At 44.8% G+C, this 17,078-nt stretch overlaps 1 protein-coding gene across 2 annotated transcripts in view; it reads left to right on the top strand.

Moving 5' to 3' along the window:
* DROSHA (drosha ribonuclease III) overlaps positions 1 to 17,078 on the top strand; it is a 651,577-nt gene that overhangs the window by 1,682 nt on the left and 632,817 nt on the right. Inside the window, exon 2 of one of the 2 annotated variants that reach the window (XM_073630893.1) lies at positions 6,295 to 6,378. In XM_073630893.1, coding sequence (XP_073486994.1) covers positions 6,308 to 6,378 — 71 coding nt within the window. In that variant the 5' untranslated portion in view covers positions 6,295 to 6,307. Of the gene's footprint in view, positions 1 to 6,294; positions 7,152 to 17,078 lie in introns of both variants that reach the window. The other variant, XM_073630892.1, reaches the window with a different exon arrangement.

Raw genomic sequence — 17,078 nt, 5'->3', positions numbered from 1 at the left:
CTAGTGCCTTGCGTGCGCCGGAGCTGCGTTGCCCCTAGTGCCTTGCGTGCGCCGGAGCTGCGTTGCCCCTAGTGCCTTGCGTGCGCCGGAGCTGCGTTGCCCTAGTGCCTTGCGTGCGCCGGAGCTGCGTTGCCCTAGTGCCTTGCGTGCGCCGGAGCTGCGTTGCCCTAGTGCCTTGCGTGCGCCGGAGCTGCGTTGCCCCTAGTGCCTTGCGTGCGCCGGAGCTGCGTTGCCCCTAGTGCCTTGCGTGCGCCGGAGCTGCGTTGCCCCTAGTGCCTTGCGTGCGCCGGAGCTGCGTTGCCCCTAGTGCCTTGCGTGCGCCGGAGCTGCGTTGCCCCTAGTGCCTTGCGTGCGCCGGAGCTGCGTTGCCCCTAGTGCCTTGCGTGCGCCGGAGCTGCGTTGCCCCTAGTGCCTTGCGTGCGCCGGAGCTGCGTTGCCCCTAGTGCCTTGCGTGCGCCGGAGCTGCGTTGCCCCTAGTGCCTTGCGTGCGCCGGAGCTGCGTTGCCCCTAGTGCCTTGCGTGCGCCGGAGCTGCGTTGCGGAAACGCACACATATCCATAGTTCTGCTCAAAACCAGCTTCTCCTGCACATGGACAACCACTGCAGTCCATCTCCACTCTTCATTGAAAATATTTTAAAATATCAGCCAAACTCCAGTATTTTTAATAATCAGTGATTTGCCTGCACACAAGTGATGTCTCCAACCCAAAACCAACGTTTCTTGATGCATTTTACCACCCTTGGCTTACTCACAAGAATAGGGAAAGTCCAAACTTCTCTCCAGACTTCCCCTATTCTTGTGAGCAAGCCAAGAAGTCCAAACTGCCCTCCAGGCTTTCCCTGTGAGCAAATCAAGAGTGGTCAAACACGTCAAGTAAGGTTGGTTTTGGGTTGGCGACATAACTGTATGCAGACAATTCACTGATTATTAAAAAATACAGAAAGAAGAGCGAATTGGAATGAGGCTGAATTTTTTTCCTCTTTTCATTGTAATACAGTACCTTATACTGTATGTCATGCTTGTAAGTAAACAGTGTCACCATTTCAAAATTCACCTGTGCCCTTATTCACGCATTATACAGCTGCAGGCTTAGGAGCCCGTCCTCGCTCTGTGTATTATCTTTGTCCAGAATTGCAAAAAGCCGCACATTGATAACATCACTGGCTGGTGGAAACTTTTTTTCGAGATGCAAGCAGATCGCTTCCACCATAAAAAGATTACGGCACAAAAAAGATCAAGTAGTCCACTGAGTCTGCCCATTTTTTTGTTTTGTTTATTTATTTAATAGGGTATAGATCTATGTTTGTCCCAAACATGTTTAAAGCCATTTACTGTTGACTGTCTCACTAGCACTGCTGGAAGCCTATCCCAAGCATCAACTACCCTTTCAATAAAATAATACTTTCTAAAATTAGTTTTGAACTTTCCTCCAGTTAGTTTGAGGCCATGAACCCGTGTTCTTGATTTTGGTTTTATATCGAAAAAAACTGCAATCCTGAACCTTATTCACCCCTTTGATGTATTTTAGGGTTTCAGTCAGTGGCGGCCTGTCCATTAGGGGCACCCCTCTAATCCATGCGCCCCGCCCCTAATCTACATGTAGAATGCTGGACGCATAGATTTCTATGGGGTTTTTTTTTTTGAAGCACATGATTAGAGCCTGAGGCTCTAACAATATTCGCTATTGTCTTCCTGATTCTCCTCCCGGCCAGTCAGGAAGCGGGTCTTAAGACCCGATTGGCTGAGAGGAGAAACGATTATATTGGCTGCTGGGGGAAGGAGGAGGGAAGCCGCCGAGAAGCTGGCGATGCAGGGTGAAGCTGCTGAGGAGGAAACCCCCAAGGAGGAGGAGACGCAGGAAGGAGCCAAAGCTGCCCCCACTCTAGATGGGGTAAGTGCGGGGATAGTGGGGGGACGAGCGAGTGACGGGGGTGCTGTCTTGTCCCTCCCCCAAATATACAGCACCACCTGACACTGGTTTAAATCATGTCTCTTCTTTCCTCCAGACTGTACATATGAAGTTCCTGAAGTAGATCTTGATATGTTTTATACCTCAGACCTTTAACCATTTTTGTTACCCATCTCTGGACTTGTTCTGTCCTATCAATATGTCTTTGTAAGTGAGATTTCCAGAACTGGACACAGTATTCTAAATGAGGTCTCACTAAAGCTCTATATAGAGGAATCAGGACCTACTTTCTCCTACTGGTGATCCAACTCCTTCCTACTCTGACATTCCCGTATAGTGTGTACCCTCTTATTATTTCCCAGTCTTTTGAATCCTTGAACCATTTCTCTGTAATTCTAGCATGGTCCAAGTTGTCCCTCGACATAAGAGCTGCCAGCTCACAATGCTTGTTACCTAAACTACGGGCATTAGTGCACATGACATGATAAACACTGCTATCTACTGCTTTATTTACCACCAGAAACTTTAACTGATGTGACCACCCCAACAGCCCGGTCCTTAGCAACACAAATCCTCTCATTTGTTTCAACCTGCTGGGGACAGAAATGCTCCTCATCAATTACATCTCTGCCTCCATTTCTCAGTTTAAATGTGTATCCAAAAAATTCCTAAATTCTTTTCTAAGAAGCTCAGTGTCTTTGTGTGAGGGATGCAGACCATCTCTCTTGTACAGCTCAATGTCAGACCACCTGATAGCATCTTGACTAACATAACCAAAACCTTAGGCTTTGCACCAATCCTTTAACCCAACAATAAACTCTGCTATACAAAGTACTTTCTCCTGTTGCCCATTATGCACAGGTAAGGCCTCTGAAAATGTAACCGTACAGCCTAAAGCCTCGTACACATGATCAGATTTTCGTCAGGGAATTATGTGATGACAGACTGTTGGCCTAAAATCCGACCGTTAGTACGCTCCATCAGACAATTGTCCAACTTTCCGCCAACAAATGTTGGATGGCAGGCTAGTAAATTTTCAGCAGACAATGGTCTGTTGTCAGATTTTCGTATCATGTGTACACATGTCAGTCACACAAAAGTCGGAAGTACAAATACCCATGCTAGGAATCAATGCTCACCAAACACCACATCAGCAGAAGGTGCCCAAAGGGTGGCGTTCAAGAGCTGACATTCCACGTAGTATATCACTACATTCATGTTTGTTGGCCAACAATTGTGTGCCATTTGTATGCAAGACAAGTTCCCGGCACACGCCCTTCGGACAAAAGTCTTATGGGTATTTGTACTTCCGACTTTTGTGTGACTGACATGTGTACACATGATACGAAAATCCGACAACAGACCATCTTATGCCCTGTTAGCCAACAATCAGATCGTGTGTATGAGGCGTAACTCTGGAAGATCCTGGTCCAAATTCTGAAAATCCTTCTGTACAGGATACACATCATTGTGGGACAAATCATGTGTGCCAAGGTGCACAACAACATCATCATTGCACTCTTCACTAGCTTTTTTGACAATGTTTAAAATGCGCTTACCTATTTACCTCGCCTAACAGTAGCACCAGGCAAACCCCTAACTTCCTTTGATACTTTCACATGATTTCCTAAAGAAACACCTCTTACAATTGAATCGCCTACAAGAAAATGACTTCTTCTTTTAGGAGCCTGGTTTTCAACATTGGATACAAAAGTAACTTTCGGAATTGGAATTGCAATTGCAATTTTTTTCTCATGGACCTCCTTCCTATGCAGAGAAGGGTTGACCATCTCACAAGCAGCTATGTTTGCAATGCAATGTCACCATATAGACTGGAAATCTGCATACAAGTGGGACAGCAGCCCAGCTTCCAAAAAGTATCACGAAAAACAAATGCCAAACAAGTATTGCACTGAAATAAACCAGAAATTTTAAAATGATTTACCGAAAGCGGAATTCCACCCGTTTTTTAGTTTATTAAAAGTGAGCAGCTACTAAAAGCATAGCTGCTGACTTTTAATAAACCGACACTTACCTGTCCCACGGTCCAGCAATGTGGCCGGCCCGGAGGCTAGCTCCTCTCTCCCTCCTCTCCTTGGCGCCGTCATGGTAACTGTGGGCAGCCGGCCGTGACAGCTTACAGCTTTATGGCCGGGCGTGCACTGTGCATGTGCGAGTCGCGCTGCGCTCTCCTATTGGCCAGCTGATCTTCTGGGACCTGAGTTGTGTCCCAGAAGATTGCTAGCATGGAGGGGCCGCCTAGGGCGAGAGAAGAAGTCACCTAGGCGGCCGAAGATAGGAAGCAGGAAGTCCCATGAAAAAAGGGTACATCCCCCCCCCCCCCCCCCCAAAAAAAAAAGGAAAAATGACATGCCAAATGTGGCATGTCAGGGGGCGAGGAGTGCTTAAAGTGAAAGTTCCACTTTTGGGTGGAACTCCGCTTTAAATTCACATAGGTGCTAACCAAAGATAGTTGGCTGTCTCCAAACTCATGCTGTTTTTGAACTAATGCTGTTCAAAACTTTACACGTTTGTCCTGCACCTATGTACTGCAAAAGAGCAAACAATAAACCTTGCTTTTTTTCTTAAAAAAAAAAAAAAATCTTGTCGTTTTTCATGATTTAAATTATTCTTTCATTTTCTAATTTCCATATCAGAGGTTACTAAGATTTAAATTCTTCCTGGCGGTTTGTTTTTAATTGTTTGTTTGTATGTTAGAATTTAAAACAATACATTTAATGGGCAGTACAAAATATGTAAAGAGAATGCCCACAAACGTCTGTTCACTTATGTTAAACTAATGTTCTAACATTCATGCGTCCAAAAAGCAATTATGTCATTTAGAACATGTGGTAGTATGGTGATACATCTGTTGACCCCTTTGTCATTGGAACGAAAAACAGCTCAGGTATATAGAAATTTGGAATTTTCTTGGGGACAACCATTCCCCCACCTTAGCATGGTTTGTACCACTGTGGGTATCTATTTCTGTTTTGTAAGCCCAAAAAAGCTTGTAGCGTATTGTCTATTAACTCTTTACCCATGCTCAGATTGGAGCTTGACTTTGGTTCTCACAAGGAAAGTGTTCGTTACATAAACCCAGAATTCCACAAGGAAAACTTTACATAAACCCAGAATTCTACATAGTTTTTCACTAGCGAAATCAAGTAAGCATATACTAGAGTTAACCTTGAAACTGTGTGCTGTGCACATATACCGTATATACTCGAGTATAAGCTGACCCAAATATAAGCCGAGGCACCTAATTTTTCCACAAAAAAACTGGGAAAACGTATTGACTCGAGTATAAGCCTAGTGGGAAATGCAGCAGCTACTGGGTAAACAATGCCCATCTGAAGCCTCACTGTGCCCACCTGTACCTTTTATAATCAAAACAGCGGGAGACCCTCACTCGAGTATAAGCCGAGGGGGGCTTTTTCAGCATAAAAAATGTGCTGAGAAAGTCTGCTTATACTCAAGTATATACGGTACTCGATTTTCTAGTGAAGGTTAAAAAGTTTGTTAGGAGCAAGGAGCAAGCTGGTCCAAAACTAGTTACATAGTTAGTCTGGTTGAAAAAAGATACAAGTCCATCTAGTTCAACTAACGGAAGGAAAAAAAAAATACAATCCTTTATACACAATCCTATACCCACAGTTGATCCAGAGGAAGGCACCCCCCCGCCCCCCCCCCCAGTAAAGCATGATGCAGTTTGCTCCAGCAGGGGAAAAAATAACCTTCCAGATCCACCAAGAGGATGTTCCCTGGGTCAACTTTACCTATAAATATTAGTATCCAGGTATATTTTGCGCATTTAGGAAAGAATCCGGGCCTTTTTAAAACAAACTACTGAGCTGGCCAGAAATACCCCTTGAGGGAGTCTATTCCACATTTTCATTGCTCTTACTGTGAAGAAGCCTTTCCGTATTTGGAGATGAAATCCCTTCTCCAGACATAACGAATTCCCCCTTGTCCTCTGTGATGAACTTAAAGTGAATAACTCTACACCAATTTCACTATATGGACCACTTATGTATTTATACATGTTGATCATGTATAAATACCTTAATCTCCACTTCTCAAGAGAGAATACATTTAGCTCCTCTAATCTTTAGTTTGATTACCCTTCTCTGCATTTTCTTTATTTCCCCAATATTCTTTTTGTGAACTGGTGCCCAAAACTGAACTGCAAACAAACTATTACCTTCACTACTAGATGTGTATGCTGTATAAACTGTATGTAACCTCAGCTATTTAGCCTTCACTAAAACATCAAGCTCAGCTTTAAATAGTTAATGATAGCTTGAAATACAAAATTCATTTTTAGAATTTGTAATGAATGTGGATATTAATTGCCTCCTATTTTTTTGCTTTTCGTGTTTAGATCATGTCGTTGCATGCAGGGAGAGGAGGACCACAGGCTCGAGCTGGCCCTGGAGCTCCAGTGCAGACATATCGCCCACAAAATGTAAGGCCTGCCCAGATGCAGCAGTCCTCTGGGCAATATTGCTATGACCCACAAAGTACCCCACCTCCCACATATTCCAGCCTTCCTAACACAAGTTACATACCTCCAAGGCCAGATTACATGTGTTATCCTCCACCGGTTGCCCCGCCTACCCAAAATGCAGTAAATCAATGTCTTCCAAGACCAACGTATCCTATTAGACAGAGTTACCCAATGCCACCATGTTTTCCTCCTGCTCCACCATCTACACTTGGCCCAGGAAATCCTCCACCGGCCGGACCACCTGCTGCACAAGGCACCTATCCTTATATTGCCCCCCCTCTTATGCCACCACCACCTATTATGCCTCCTCCTTTACCACATGTGGGTTATCAGCCAGTTTACCCCTCTGGCTATCCACCCCAGGCTTTCCCCCCACCGCCCCCTCCTCCTCAACCCATGCCCAACTTTAGTAGTTATCAACAAAATTCAGCTTCTTTTCAAGGCAGTAGCCACTACAGGCACACAAGTCACGGTCCATATCAGACAGATAAACCACAGAGTGATCACCGAACACAGGACAGAAGCAAACATTACGATGCTCACCGACATAGGGAATACAGTCACAGTGATAGACACCGCTCTGAGAAACATGGTGATCGAAGAGATCGAGGAAGAAGCCCTGACCGTGCAAGGCGACTAGATAGTAGTCGGCGTAGATCGGAGTATGAGTACAGTAGGACACCTTTTCATGGTAGAACCCCACCACGTCATGGAAGTTATGAGCGCAGCAGGTAAGATATACCTTTGCAATGAACTATGTAAGTTATTTTTTTTTATTATTATTTTCATGCACACAGATTATATTGCTCATATAGTATAAAAACCAGGCCTAATCTGGCTCCCGGGAGGCATGGATGGCATGTACAGCCCTATGACAGCTGCAGGCTACCCCAAACTGTGCTCGTGTATGCAGGATGTATGCCCTCAACACAGAAATTGTGCCCGGTTTTATGTTATACAGACAATAGTGCCCATGTACATGAGCCCTTAAAGTGGTTGTAAACTTCACACATAAAATATTAACGAACAATATAACTCTTTAATGTATACTGGTCTCAAGAGCACGAAGTGTCATTTCTGTCTGCTATTTCATACCTCTGCTATAAGCCTGAATCACTTCTGACAAATTTTCCTGACACCAAGAGAAAAAAGGTGATGAGGAGGCACTTCCAGTGCACAGCCTGTGATTTACAGCCTCGGTTCTGTTCCTGGGGGGGGTTGGGTTGGGTTGTGTCCCTTCCCTCCAAGAAGCTCTAAGAGCACTCCTCAATGAGCTCTGCATTGTGTAATATCTCTCTATCCCCTGTTTTTCTGAAATCTCAGACAAGCTGTATAATTTCTGGATTTGAAGAGATGTAGAGAAGTGATGGCTGCAGATGAACAGGTACAACCTATGGTAGACAATTTGGTTCATCGCTGTGTATCACCTGAGGCCAGTCATTTCACTTTTTGTGTATATATATATATATATATATATATATATATATATATATATATATATATATATATATATATATATATATGAGAGGGAGAGAGTTTACAATCACTTTAACCACTTGCCGACCGCCTAACGTATATATACGTCGGCAGAATGGCACGGGCAGGCAGAATCACGTACCTGTACGTGATCTGCCTCCCGCGGGCGGGGGGTCCGATCGGACCCCCCCCCCCCCCCCGGTGCCAGAGGGAGAGAGTTTACAATCACTTTAACCACTTGCCGACCGCCTAACGTATATATACGTCGGCAGAATGGCACGGGCAGGCAGAATCGCGTACCTGTACGTGATCTGCCTCCCGCGGGCGGGGGGTCCGATCGGACCCCCCCCCGGTGCCAGCGGCGGTCGGCATTTGACTGGGAGCGTCGGGAGGCGAGGGGGAGACCATCCGATCGTGGCCCCCCCCTCGCGATCGCTCCCAGCCAATCGGAATCCTCCCCTGCCTGTGTGTAGTTTCACACAGGCAGAGGATGTGATGTCATCTCTCCTCGGCTTTGGCAGTTTCCGTCCAGCGCCGAGGAGAGAAGACATGTAAGTGCACAACACACACACACAGTAGAACATGCCAGGCATACTTTACACCCCCGATCGCCCCCCGATCCCCCCCCCAATCACCCCCCCACCCCCCCCCCCCCCCCCGTCACAAACTGACACCAGCAGTATTTTTTTTTTTTTTTTCTGATTACTGCATAGTGTCAGTTTGTGACAGTTACAGTGTTAGGGCAGTGAGTATTACCCCCTTTAGGTCTAGGATACCCCCCTAACCCCCCCCTAATAAAGTTTTAACCCCTTGATCACCCCCTGTCACCAGTGTCACTAAGCGATCATTTTTCTGATCGCTGTATTAGTGTCGCTGGTGACGCTAGTTAGGAACGTAAATATTTAGCTTTGCCGTCAGCGTTTTATAGTGACAGGGACCCCCATATACTATCTAATAAATGTTTTAACCCCTTGATTGCCCCCTAGTTAACCCTTTCACCACCGATCACCGTATAACCGTTACGGGTGACGCTGGTTAGTTTGTTTATTTTTTATAGTGTCAGGGGACCCACCGTTTATTACCTAATAAAGGTTTAGCCCCTGATCGCCCGGCGGTGATATGCGTCGCCCCAGGCAGCGTCAGATTAGCGCCAGTACCGCTAACACCCACGCACGCAGCATACGCCTCCCTTAGTGGTATAGTATCTGTACGGATCAATATCTGATCCGATCAGATCTATACTAGTGTCCCCAGCAGTTTAGGGTTCCCAAAAACGCAGTGTTAGCGGGATCAGCCCAGATACCCGCTAGCACCTGCGTTTTGCCCCTCCGCCCGGCCCACCCAAGTGCAGTATCGATCGATCACTGTCACTTACAAAACACTAAACGCATAACTGCAGCGTTCACAGAGTCAGGCCTGATCCCTGCGATCGCTAACAGTTTTCTTGGTAGCGTTTTGGTGAACTGGCAAGCACCAGCCCCAGGCAGCGTCAGGTTAGCGCCAGTACCGCTAACACCCACGCACGCACCATACACCTCCCTTAGTGGTATAGTATCTGATCGGATCAATATCTGATCTGATCAGATCTATACTAGCGTCCCTAGCAGTTTAGGGTTCCCACAAACGCAGTGTTAGCGGGATCAGCCCAGATACCTGCTAGCACCTGCGTTTTGCCCCTCCGCCCGGCCCAGCCCAGCCCACCCAAGTGCAGTATCGATCGATCACTGACACTTACAAAACACTAAACGCATAACTGCAGCGTTCGCAGAGTCAGGCCTGATCCCTGCGATCGCTAACAGTTTTTTTGGTAGCGTTTTGGTGAACTGGCAAGCACCAGCCCTAGGCAGCGTCAGGTTAGCGCCAGTACCGCTAACACCCACGCACGCACCATACACCTCCCTTAGTGGTATAGTATCTGATCTGATCAATATCTGATCTGATCAGATCTATACTAGCGTCCCTAGCAGTTTAGGGTTCCCACAAACGCAGTGTTAGCGGGATCAGCCCAGATACCTGCTAGCACCTGCGTTTTGCCCCTCCGCCCGGCCCAGCCCAGCCCACCCAAGTGCAGTATCGATCGATCACTGACACTTACAAAACACTAAACGCATAACTGCAGCGTTCGCAGAGTCAGGCCTGATCCCTGCGATCGCTAACAGTTTTTTTGGTAGCGTTTTGGTGAACTGGCAAGCACCAGCCCTAGGCAGCGTCAGGTTAGCGCCAGTACCGCTAACACCCACGCACGCACCGTACACCTCCCTTAGTGGTATAGTATCTGAACGGATCAATATCTGATCCGATCAGATCTATACTAGCGTCCCCAGCAGTTTAGGGTTCCCACAAACGCAGTGTTAGCGGGATCAGCCCAGATACCTGCTAGCACCTGCGTTTTGCCCCTCCGCCCGGCCCAGCCCACCCAAGTGCAGTATCGATCGATCACTGTCACTTACAAAACACTAAATGCATAACTGCAGCGTTCGCAGAGTCAGGCCTGATCCCTGCGATCGCTAACAGTTTTTTTGGTAGCGTTTTGGTGAACTGGCAAGCACCAGCGGCCTAGTACACCCCGGTCGTAGTCAAACCAGCACTGCAGTAACACTTGGTGACGTGGCGAGTCCCATAAGTGCAGTTCAAGCTGGTCAGGTGGCAAGCACAAGTAGTGTCGCGCTGCCACCAAGAAGACAAACACAGGCCCGTCGTGTCCATAGTGCCCTTCCTGCTGCATTCGCCAATCCTAATTGGGAACCCACCGCTTCTGCAGCGCCCGTACTTCCCCCATTCACATCCCCAACCAAATGCAGTCGGCTACATGAGAGGCATTTTCTTTATGTCCTCCCGAGTACCCCTACCCAACGAACCCCCCCCAAAAAAGATGTTGTGTCTGCAGCAAGCGCGGATATAGGCGTGACACCCGCTATTATTGTCCCTCCTGTCCTGACAATCCTGGTCTTTGCATTGGTGAATGTTTTGAACGCTACCATTCACTAGTTGAGTATTAGCGTATGGTACAGCATTCCACAGACTAGGCACACTTTCACAGGGTCTCCCAAGATGCCATCGCATTTTGAGAGACCCGAACCTGGAACCGGTTACAGTTATAAAAGTTAGTTACAAAAAAAGTGTAAAAAAAAAAAAAAAAAAAACACAAACAAAAATATAAAATAAAAAAAAAATAGTTGTCGTTTTATTGTTCTCTCTCTCTCTATTCTCTCTCTATTGTTCTGCTCTTTTTTACTGTATTCTATTCTGCAATGTTTTATTGTTGTTATGTTTTATCATGTTTGCTTTTCAGGTATGCAATTTTTTATACCTTACCGTTTACTGTGCTTTATTGTTAACCATTTTTTTGTCTTCAGGTACGCCATTCACGACTTTGAGTGGTTATACCAGAATGATGCCTGCAGGTTTAGGTATCATCTTGGTATCATTCTTTTCAGCCAGCGATTGGCTTTCATGTAAAAGCAATCCTAGCAGCTAATTAGCCTCTAGACTGCTTTTACAAGCAGTGGGAGGGAATGCCCCCCCCCCCCCAACGTCTTCCGTGTTTTTCTCTGGCTCTCCTGTCTCAACAGGGAACCTGAGAATGCAGCCGGTGATTCAGCCAGCTGACCATAGAGCTGATCAGAGACCAGAGTGGCTCCAAACATCTCTATGGCCTAAGAAACCGGAAGCTACGAGCATTTTATGACTTAGATTTCGCCGGATGTAAACAGCGCCATTGGGAAATTGGGAAAGCATTTTATCACACCGATCTTGGTGTGGTCAGATGCTTTGAGGGCAGAGGAGAAATCTAGGGTCTAATAGACCCCAATTTTTGCAAAAAAGAGTACCTGTCACTACCTATTGCTATGATAGGGGATATTTACATTCCCTGAGATAACAATAAAAATGATTTAAAAAAAAAAAAAAATGAAAGGAACAGTTTAAAAATAAGCTAAAAAAATAATAATAATAAAGAAAAAAAAAAAAAAAAAAGCACCCCTGTCCCCCCTGCTCTCGCGCTAAGGTGAACGCAAGCGTCGGTCTGGCGTCAAATGTAAACAGCAATTGCACCATGCATGTGAGGTATCACCGCGAACGTCAGATCGAGGGCAGTAATTTTAGCAGTAGACCTCCTCTGTAAATCTAAAGTGGTAACCTGTAAAGGCTTTTAAAGGCTTTTAAAAATGTATTTAGTTTGTCGCCACTGCACGTTTGTGCGCAATTTTAAAGCATGTCATGTTTGGTATCCATGTACTCGGCCTAAGATCATCTTTTTTATTTCATCAAACATTTGGGCAATATAGTGTGTTTTAGTGCATTAAAATTTAAAAAAGTGTGTTTTTTCCCCAAAAAATGCGTTTGAAAAATCGCTGCGCAAATACTGTGTGAAAAAAAAAAATGAAACACCCACCATTTTAATCTGTAGGGCATTTGCTTTAAAAAAATATATAATGTTTGGGGGTTCAAAGTAATTTTCTTGCAAAAAAAAATTTTTTTTTATGTAATCAAAAAGTGTCAGAAAGGGCTTTGTCTTCAAGTGGTTAGAAGAGTGGGTTATGTGTGACATAAGCTTCTAGATGTTGTGCATAAAATGCCAGGACAGTTCAAAACCCCCCCAAATGACCCCATTTTGGAAAGTAGACACCCCAAGCTATTTGCTGAGAGGCATGTCGAGTCCATGGAATATTTTATATTGTGACACAAGTTGCGGGAAAGAGACAATTTTTTATTTTTTTTTGCGCAAAGTTGTCACTAAATGATATATTGCTCAAACATGCCATGGGAATATGTAAAATTACACCCCAAAATACATTCTGTTGCTTCTCCTGAGTATGGGAATACCACATGTGTGAGACTTTTTGGGAGCCTAGCCGCGTACGGGACCCCGAAAATCAAGCACCGCCTTCAGGCTTTCTAAGGCCGTAAATTTTTGATTTCACTCTTCACTGCCTATCACAGTCTCGGAGGCCATGGAATGCCCAGGTGGCAAAAAAAAACCCCAAATGACCCCATTTTGGAAAGTAGACACCCCAAGCTATTTGATGAGAGGTATAGTGAGTATTTTGCAGACCTCACTTTTTGTCACAAAGTTTTGAAAATTGAAAAAAGAAAAAAAAAATTTTTTTTTCTCGTCTTTCTTTATTTTCAAAAACAAATGAGAGCTGCAAAATACTCACCATGCCTCTCAGCAAATAGCTTGGGGTGTCTACTTTCCAAAATGGGGTCATTTGGGGGGGGTTTGTGCCACCTGGGCATTCCATGGCCTCCGAAACTGTGATAGGTAGTGAGGAGTAAAATCAAAAATGTACGCCCTTAGAAATCCTGAAGGCAATAATTGGTTTTTGGGGCCCCGTACGCGGCTAGGCTCCCAAAAAGTCCCACACATGTGGTATCCCCGTACTCAGGAGAAGCAGCTAAATGTATTTTGGGGTGCAATTCCACATATGCCCATGGCCTGTGTGAGCAATATATCATTTAGTGACAACTTTGTGCAAAAAAAAAAAAAAAAAAATTTGTCACTTTCCCGCAACTTGTGTCAAAATATAAAACATTCCATGGACTCAACATGCCTCAAAGCAAATAGCTTGGGGTGTCTACTTTCCAAAATGGGGTCATTTGGGGGGGGGGTTTATGCCATCTGGGCATTTTATGGCCTTCAAAACTGTGATAGGTAGTGAGGAGTAAAATCAAAAATGTACGCCCTTAGAAATCCTGAAGGCAGTGATTGGTTTTCGGGGCCCCGTATGCGGCTAGGCTCCCAAAAAGTCCCACACATGTGGTATCCCCATACTCAGGAGAAGCAGCTAAATGTATTTTGGGGTGCAATTCCACATATGCCCATGGCCTGTGTGAGCAATATATCATTTAGTGACAACTTTTTGTAATTTTTTTTTTTTTTTTTTGTCATTATTCAATCACTTGGGACAAAAAAAATGAATATTCAATGGGCTCAACATGCCTCTCAGCAAATTCCTTGGGGTGTCTACTTTCCAAAATGGGGTCATTTGTGGGGGTTTTGTACTGCCCTGCCATTTTAGCACCTCAAGAAACGACATAGGCAGTCATAAATTAAAGGCTGTGTAAATTCCAGAAAATGTACCCTAGTTTGTAGGCGCTATAACTTTTGCGCAAACCAATAAATATACACTTATTGACATTTTTTCTACCAAAGACATGTGGCCGAATACATTTTGGCCTAAATGTATGACTAAAATTGAGTTTATTGGATTTTTTTTTAGAACAAAAAGTAGAAAATATCATTTTTTTTCAAAATTTTCGGTCTTTTTCCGTGTATCATTGCAAAAAATAAAAACGGCAGAGGTGATCAAATACCATCAAAAGAAAGCTCTATTTGTGGGAAGAAAAGGACGCAAATTTCGTTTGGGTACAGCATTGCATGACCACGCAATTAGCAGTTAAAGCGACGCAGTGCCGAATTGTAAAAAGTGCTCTGGTCAGGAAGGGGGTAAAACCTTCCGGGGCTGAAGTGGTTAAAGAATGGTAGCAACTCCTGTCAGTTTTCATATGCTGCCTGTGGTTCTGTTATGAAGATGTTCCCTTACTTCTTGCCCTGTGACAACATGCTACGATGACTACTTTGGTATCAGGACAGGACGCAATGCTAAATCTCAGTCTGACATAGGCACTTCAAAAAAATACCTGACAGGGGTGCTAATTTTTCCTAACTGTATGAAAAAAAAAGTTTAGGCTAAGAATACATTCACGTATAGTTGTAATTTGTTATTTGTATTGTTTTCTTTTATCTTTCAATAACATCTATACTGCCAAAAGTTTTCTGCCAGTGTTTCGATTTACTAAAACTGGAGAGTACAAAGTGTGGTGCAGCTCTGCATAGAAACCAATCACCTTGCTGGTTTGTCAAAGCTTAATTGAACAAGCTGAAGTCAAAAGCTGATTGGCTACCATGCAGAGTTGCACTAGATTTTGCACTCTCCGGTTTTAGTAAATCAACCCCATACTGCCTGGCAGGAAGAACATCAGTCATTTTGTTCCAGTTACTTTTTTTAACCCAGACCTATAAAGGGACCCTATTGCCAGACGACTCATTTGAATAAAAATCTTCCTATAGGTTTTATGCGTTTAATGTATTTTACGCATGTTATTTACCTATATAACCTCCAAAAGACTTGAGACTGCTGCTGGGCGCTGCCATCTTGGATGTAATATCAGCACTACCGCAGACTCAGAGCTGTCACTCTATAGAATTCCCCTTTGCCCCCCCCCCCCCCCCAGCAGATTCTTAAAAGGTTATGTATGGAGGTGAATGGAGGGTTGGAGTAGCTAGGCCAGCACAGACCGTAATCAGACACACCCAAAAGAGGAGAGGGCTATAATGTGCTAGGGTTGTGGTAGGGTATTGACTCTTCCTGAAGTAGTCAATTATCTAAAAAAAAGTTTAAAAGTGAATATTTTAAATTCTTGATGTTTCTCTAATTTTTCCCTGCAGTTTAAGGTTGTGACAGGGTCTTTTCAAACAAATAGATAGTTTTTTGTAAAGTTGTTCTCCAATGAAAATGGAAACATAGGTCCTTTGTAATCAGTGGAATCAGACCTGTGAATCCCAATGGATCCTGAGGTTTTAAACCCTGATTCCACAGGAGAGTACATGGTGGGCCTCAGTGGCGGCTGGTCCTCAATAATTTGGGGGGGGGGGTGGCAAACCAACGCCACCCCCCCTCCATGGGAGATGTACCACCTCCCCCCACCCCCCCGGAGACTGACATGAATGCAGGGAACATCCCCCCACCCCCGTGGGAAACGGATGGCCTCCTTACCTTAGGAGGCAGATGTCCTGCCCGGGTTGACACCGATCTCCTCTCCTCCTCCCTCCCCTGTTTGAGCCGGGGAGTGCTAGATGGGTGAGCCATCGTGGCAGCTGGTGAGTCAGTCGGTTTTCCCCTGCTTCTCCTCTGACCCTGTGTCCCCTCCCTCCTCCTCTCTCGGCTAATAAGATGGCTTCTCCTTTCGGCCAATCGAGAAACGGTCTCATGACCCACTTCCTGATTGGCTGGGAGGAGGATCAGTGTTACAATAGCGAATATTCATTTGCTATTGTCTCACAACTGGGTGGGCTTCGGGCGCAGTGCTCTGCGCCCCAAGCCCACCCTTTTTTGATGCCTATTAGAGCCTCTGGCTCTAATCGCATGCTTGATGCATGAATGGGGGGCAGCGTCCATGCACCCCTAATGAACGGGCCCCCACGGGTGGGCCTATTTACACTATGCATTATGTTAATGTGCTGTGTTAGGGTAGTTTGTTAATTTTGAATGGGCTAGCAGCTCAACTTAATTCCTCGCCAAAATACGGCATGGCCCATTTTTTAATGCAGTGCACTGCAAAGCATGGTGTGTGTGTAGCCTGAATTATGTGTTCTAAATCAGTGGTTCTCAACCCTGTCCTCAAGTACCCCCAATAGGCCATGTTTTGAGAATTTCTCTTATAAATAGCTAAAATAGCTGTCCACAATACCAAGCCATTGACTCTGATTTAACCGGTTCAATACCAGGCTTTTCACCCCCTTCCTTCCCAGACCAATTTTTAGTTTTCAGCGCTGTCGCACTTTAAACGACAATTGTGCGGTCGTGCGACGTTGTACCCAAACAAAATTGACATCCTTTTTTCCCCACAAATAGAGCTTTCTTTTGGTGGTATTTGATCGCCTCTGCGGTTTTTATTTTTTGCGCTATAAACAAAAGAAGAGCGACAATTTTGAAAAAAACACAATATTTTTTACTTTTTGCTATAATAAATATCCCAATTTTAAAAAAAAAAAAAACAAATTTTTTCCTCAGTTTCAGACGATACGTATTCTTCTTCATATTTTTGGTAAAAAAAATCGCAATAAGCGTATATTGATTGGTTTGCGCAAAAGTTATAGCGTCTATAAAATACGGGATAGATTTATGGCATTTTTTAAAAAAATTATTTATTTTTTTTACTAATAATAGCGGCGATCGCAATTTTTTTTTCGTGACTGCGACATTATGGCGGACACATCGGACACTTTTGACACATTTTTGGGACCATTCACATTTATACAGCGATCAATGCTATAAAATTGCATTGATTACTGTGTAAATGTGACAGGCAGTGAAGGGGTTAACCACTAGGGGGCGGGGAGGGAATAAATGTGTTTCCTAGGGAATGCTTCTAACTGTAGGGGGAGGAGGGGCACAAGG

Source organism: Aquarana catesbeiana, linkage group LG05, assembly GCF_042186555.1.
Source record: "Aquarana catesbeiana isolate 2022-GZ linkage group LG05, ASM4218655v1, whole genome shotgun sequence".
In the NCBI taxonomy this organism is placed as follows: domain Eukaryota; kingdom Metazoa; phylum Chordata; class Amphibia; order Anura; family Ranidae; genus Aquarana; species Aquarana catesbeiana.
This window is presented reverse-complemented; position numbering and strand designations above follow the sequence as displayed.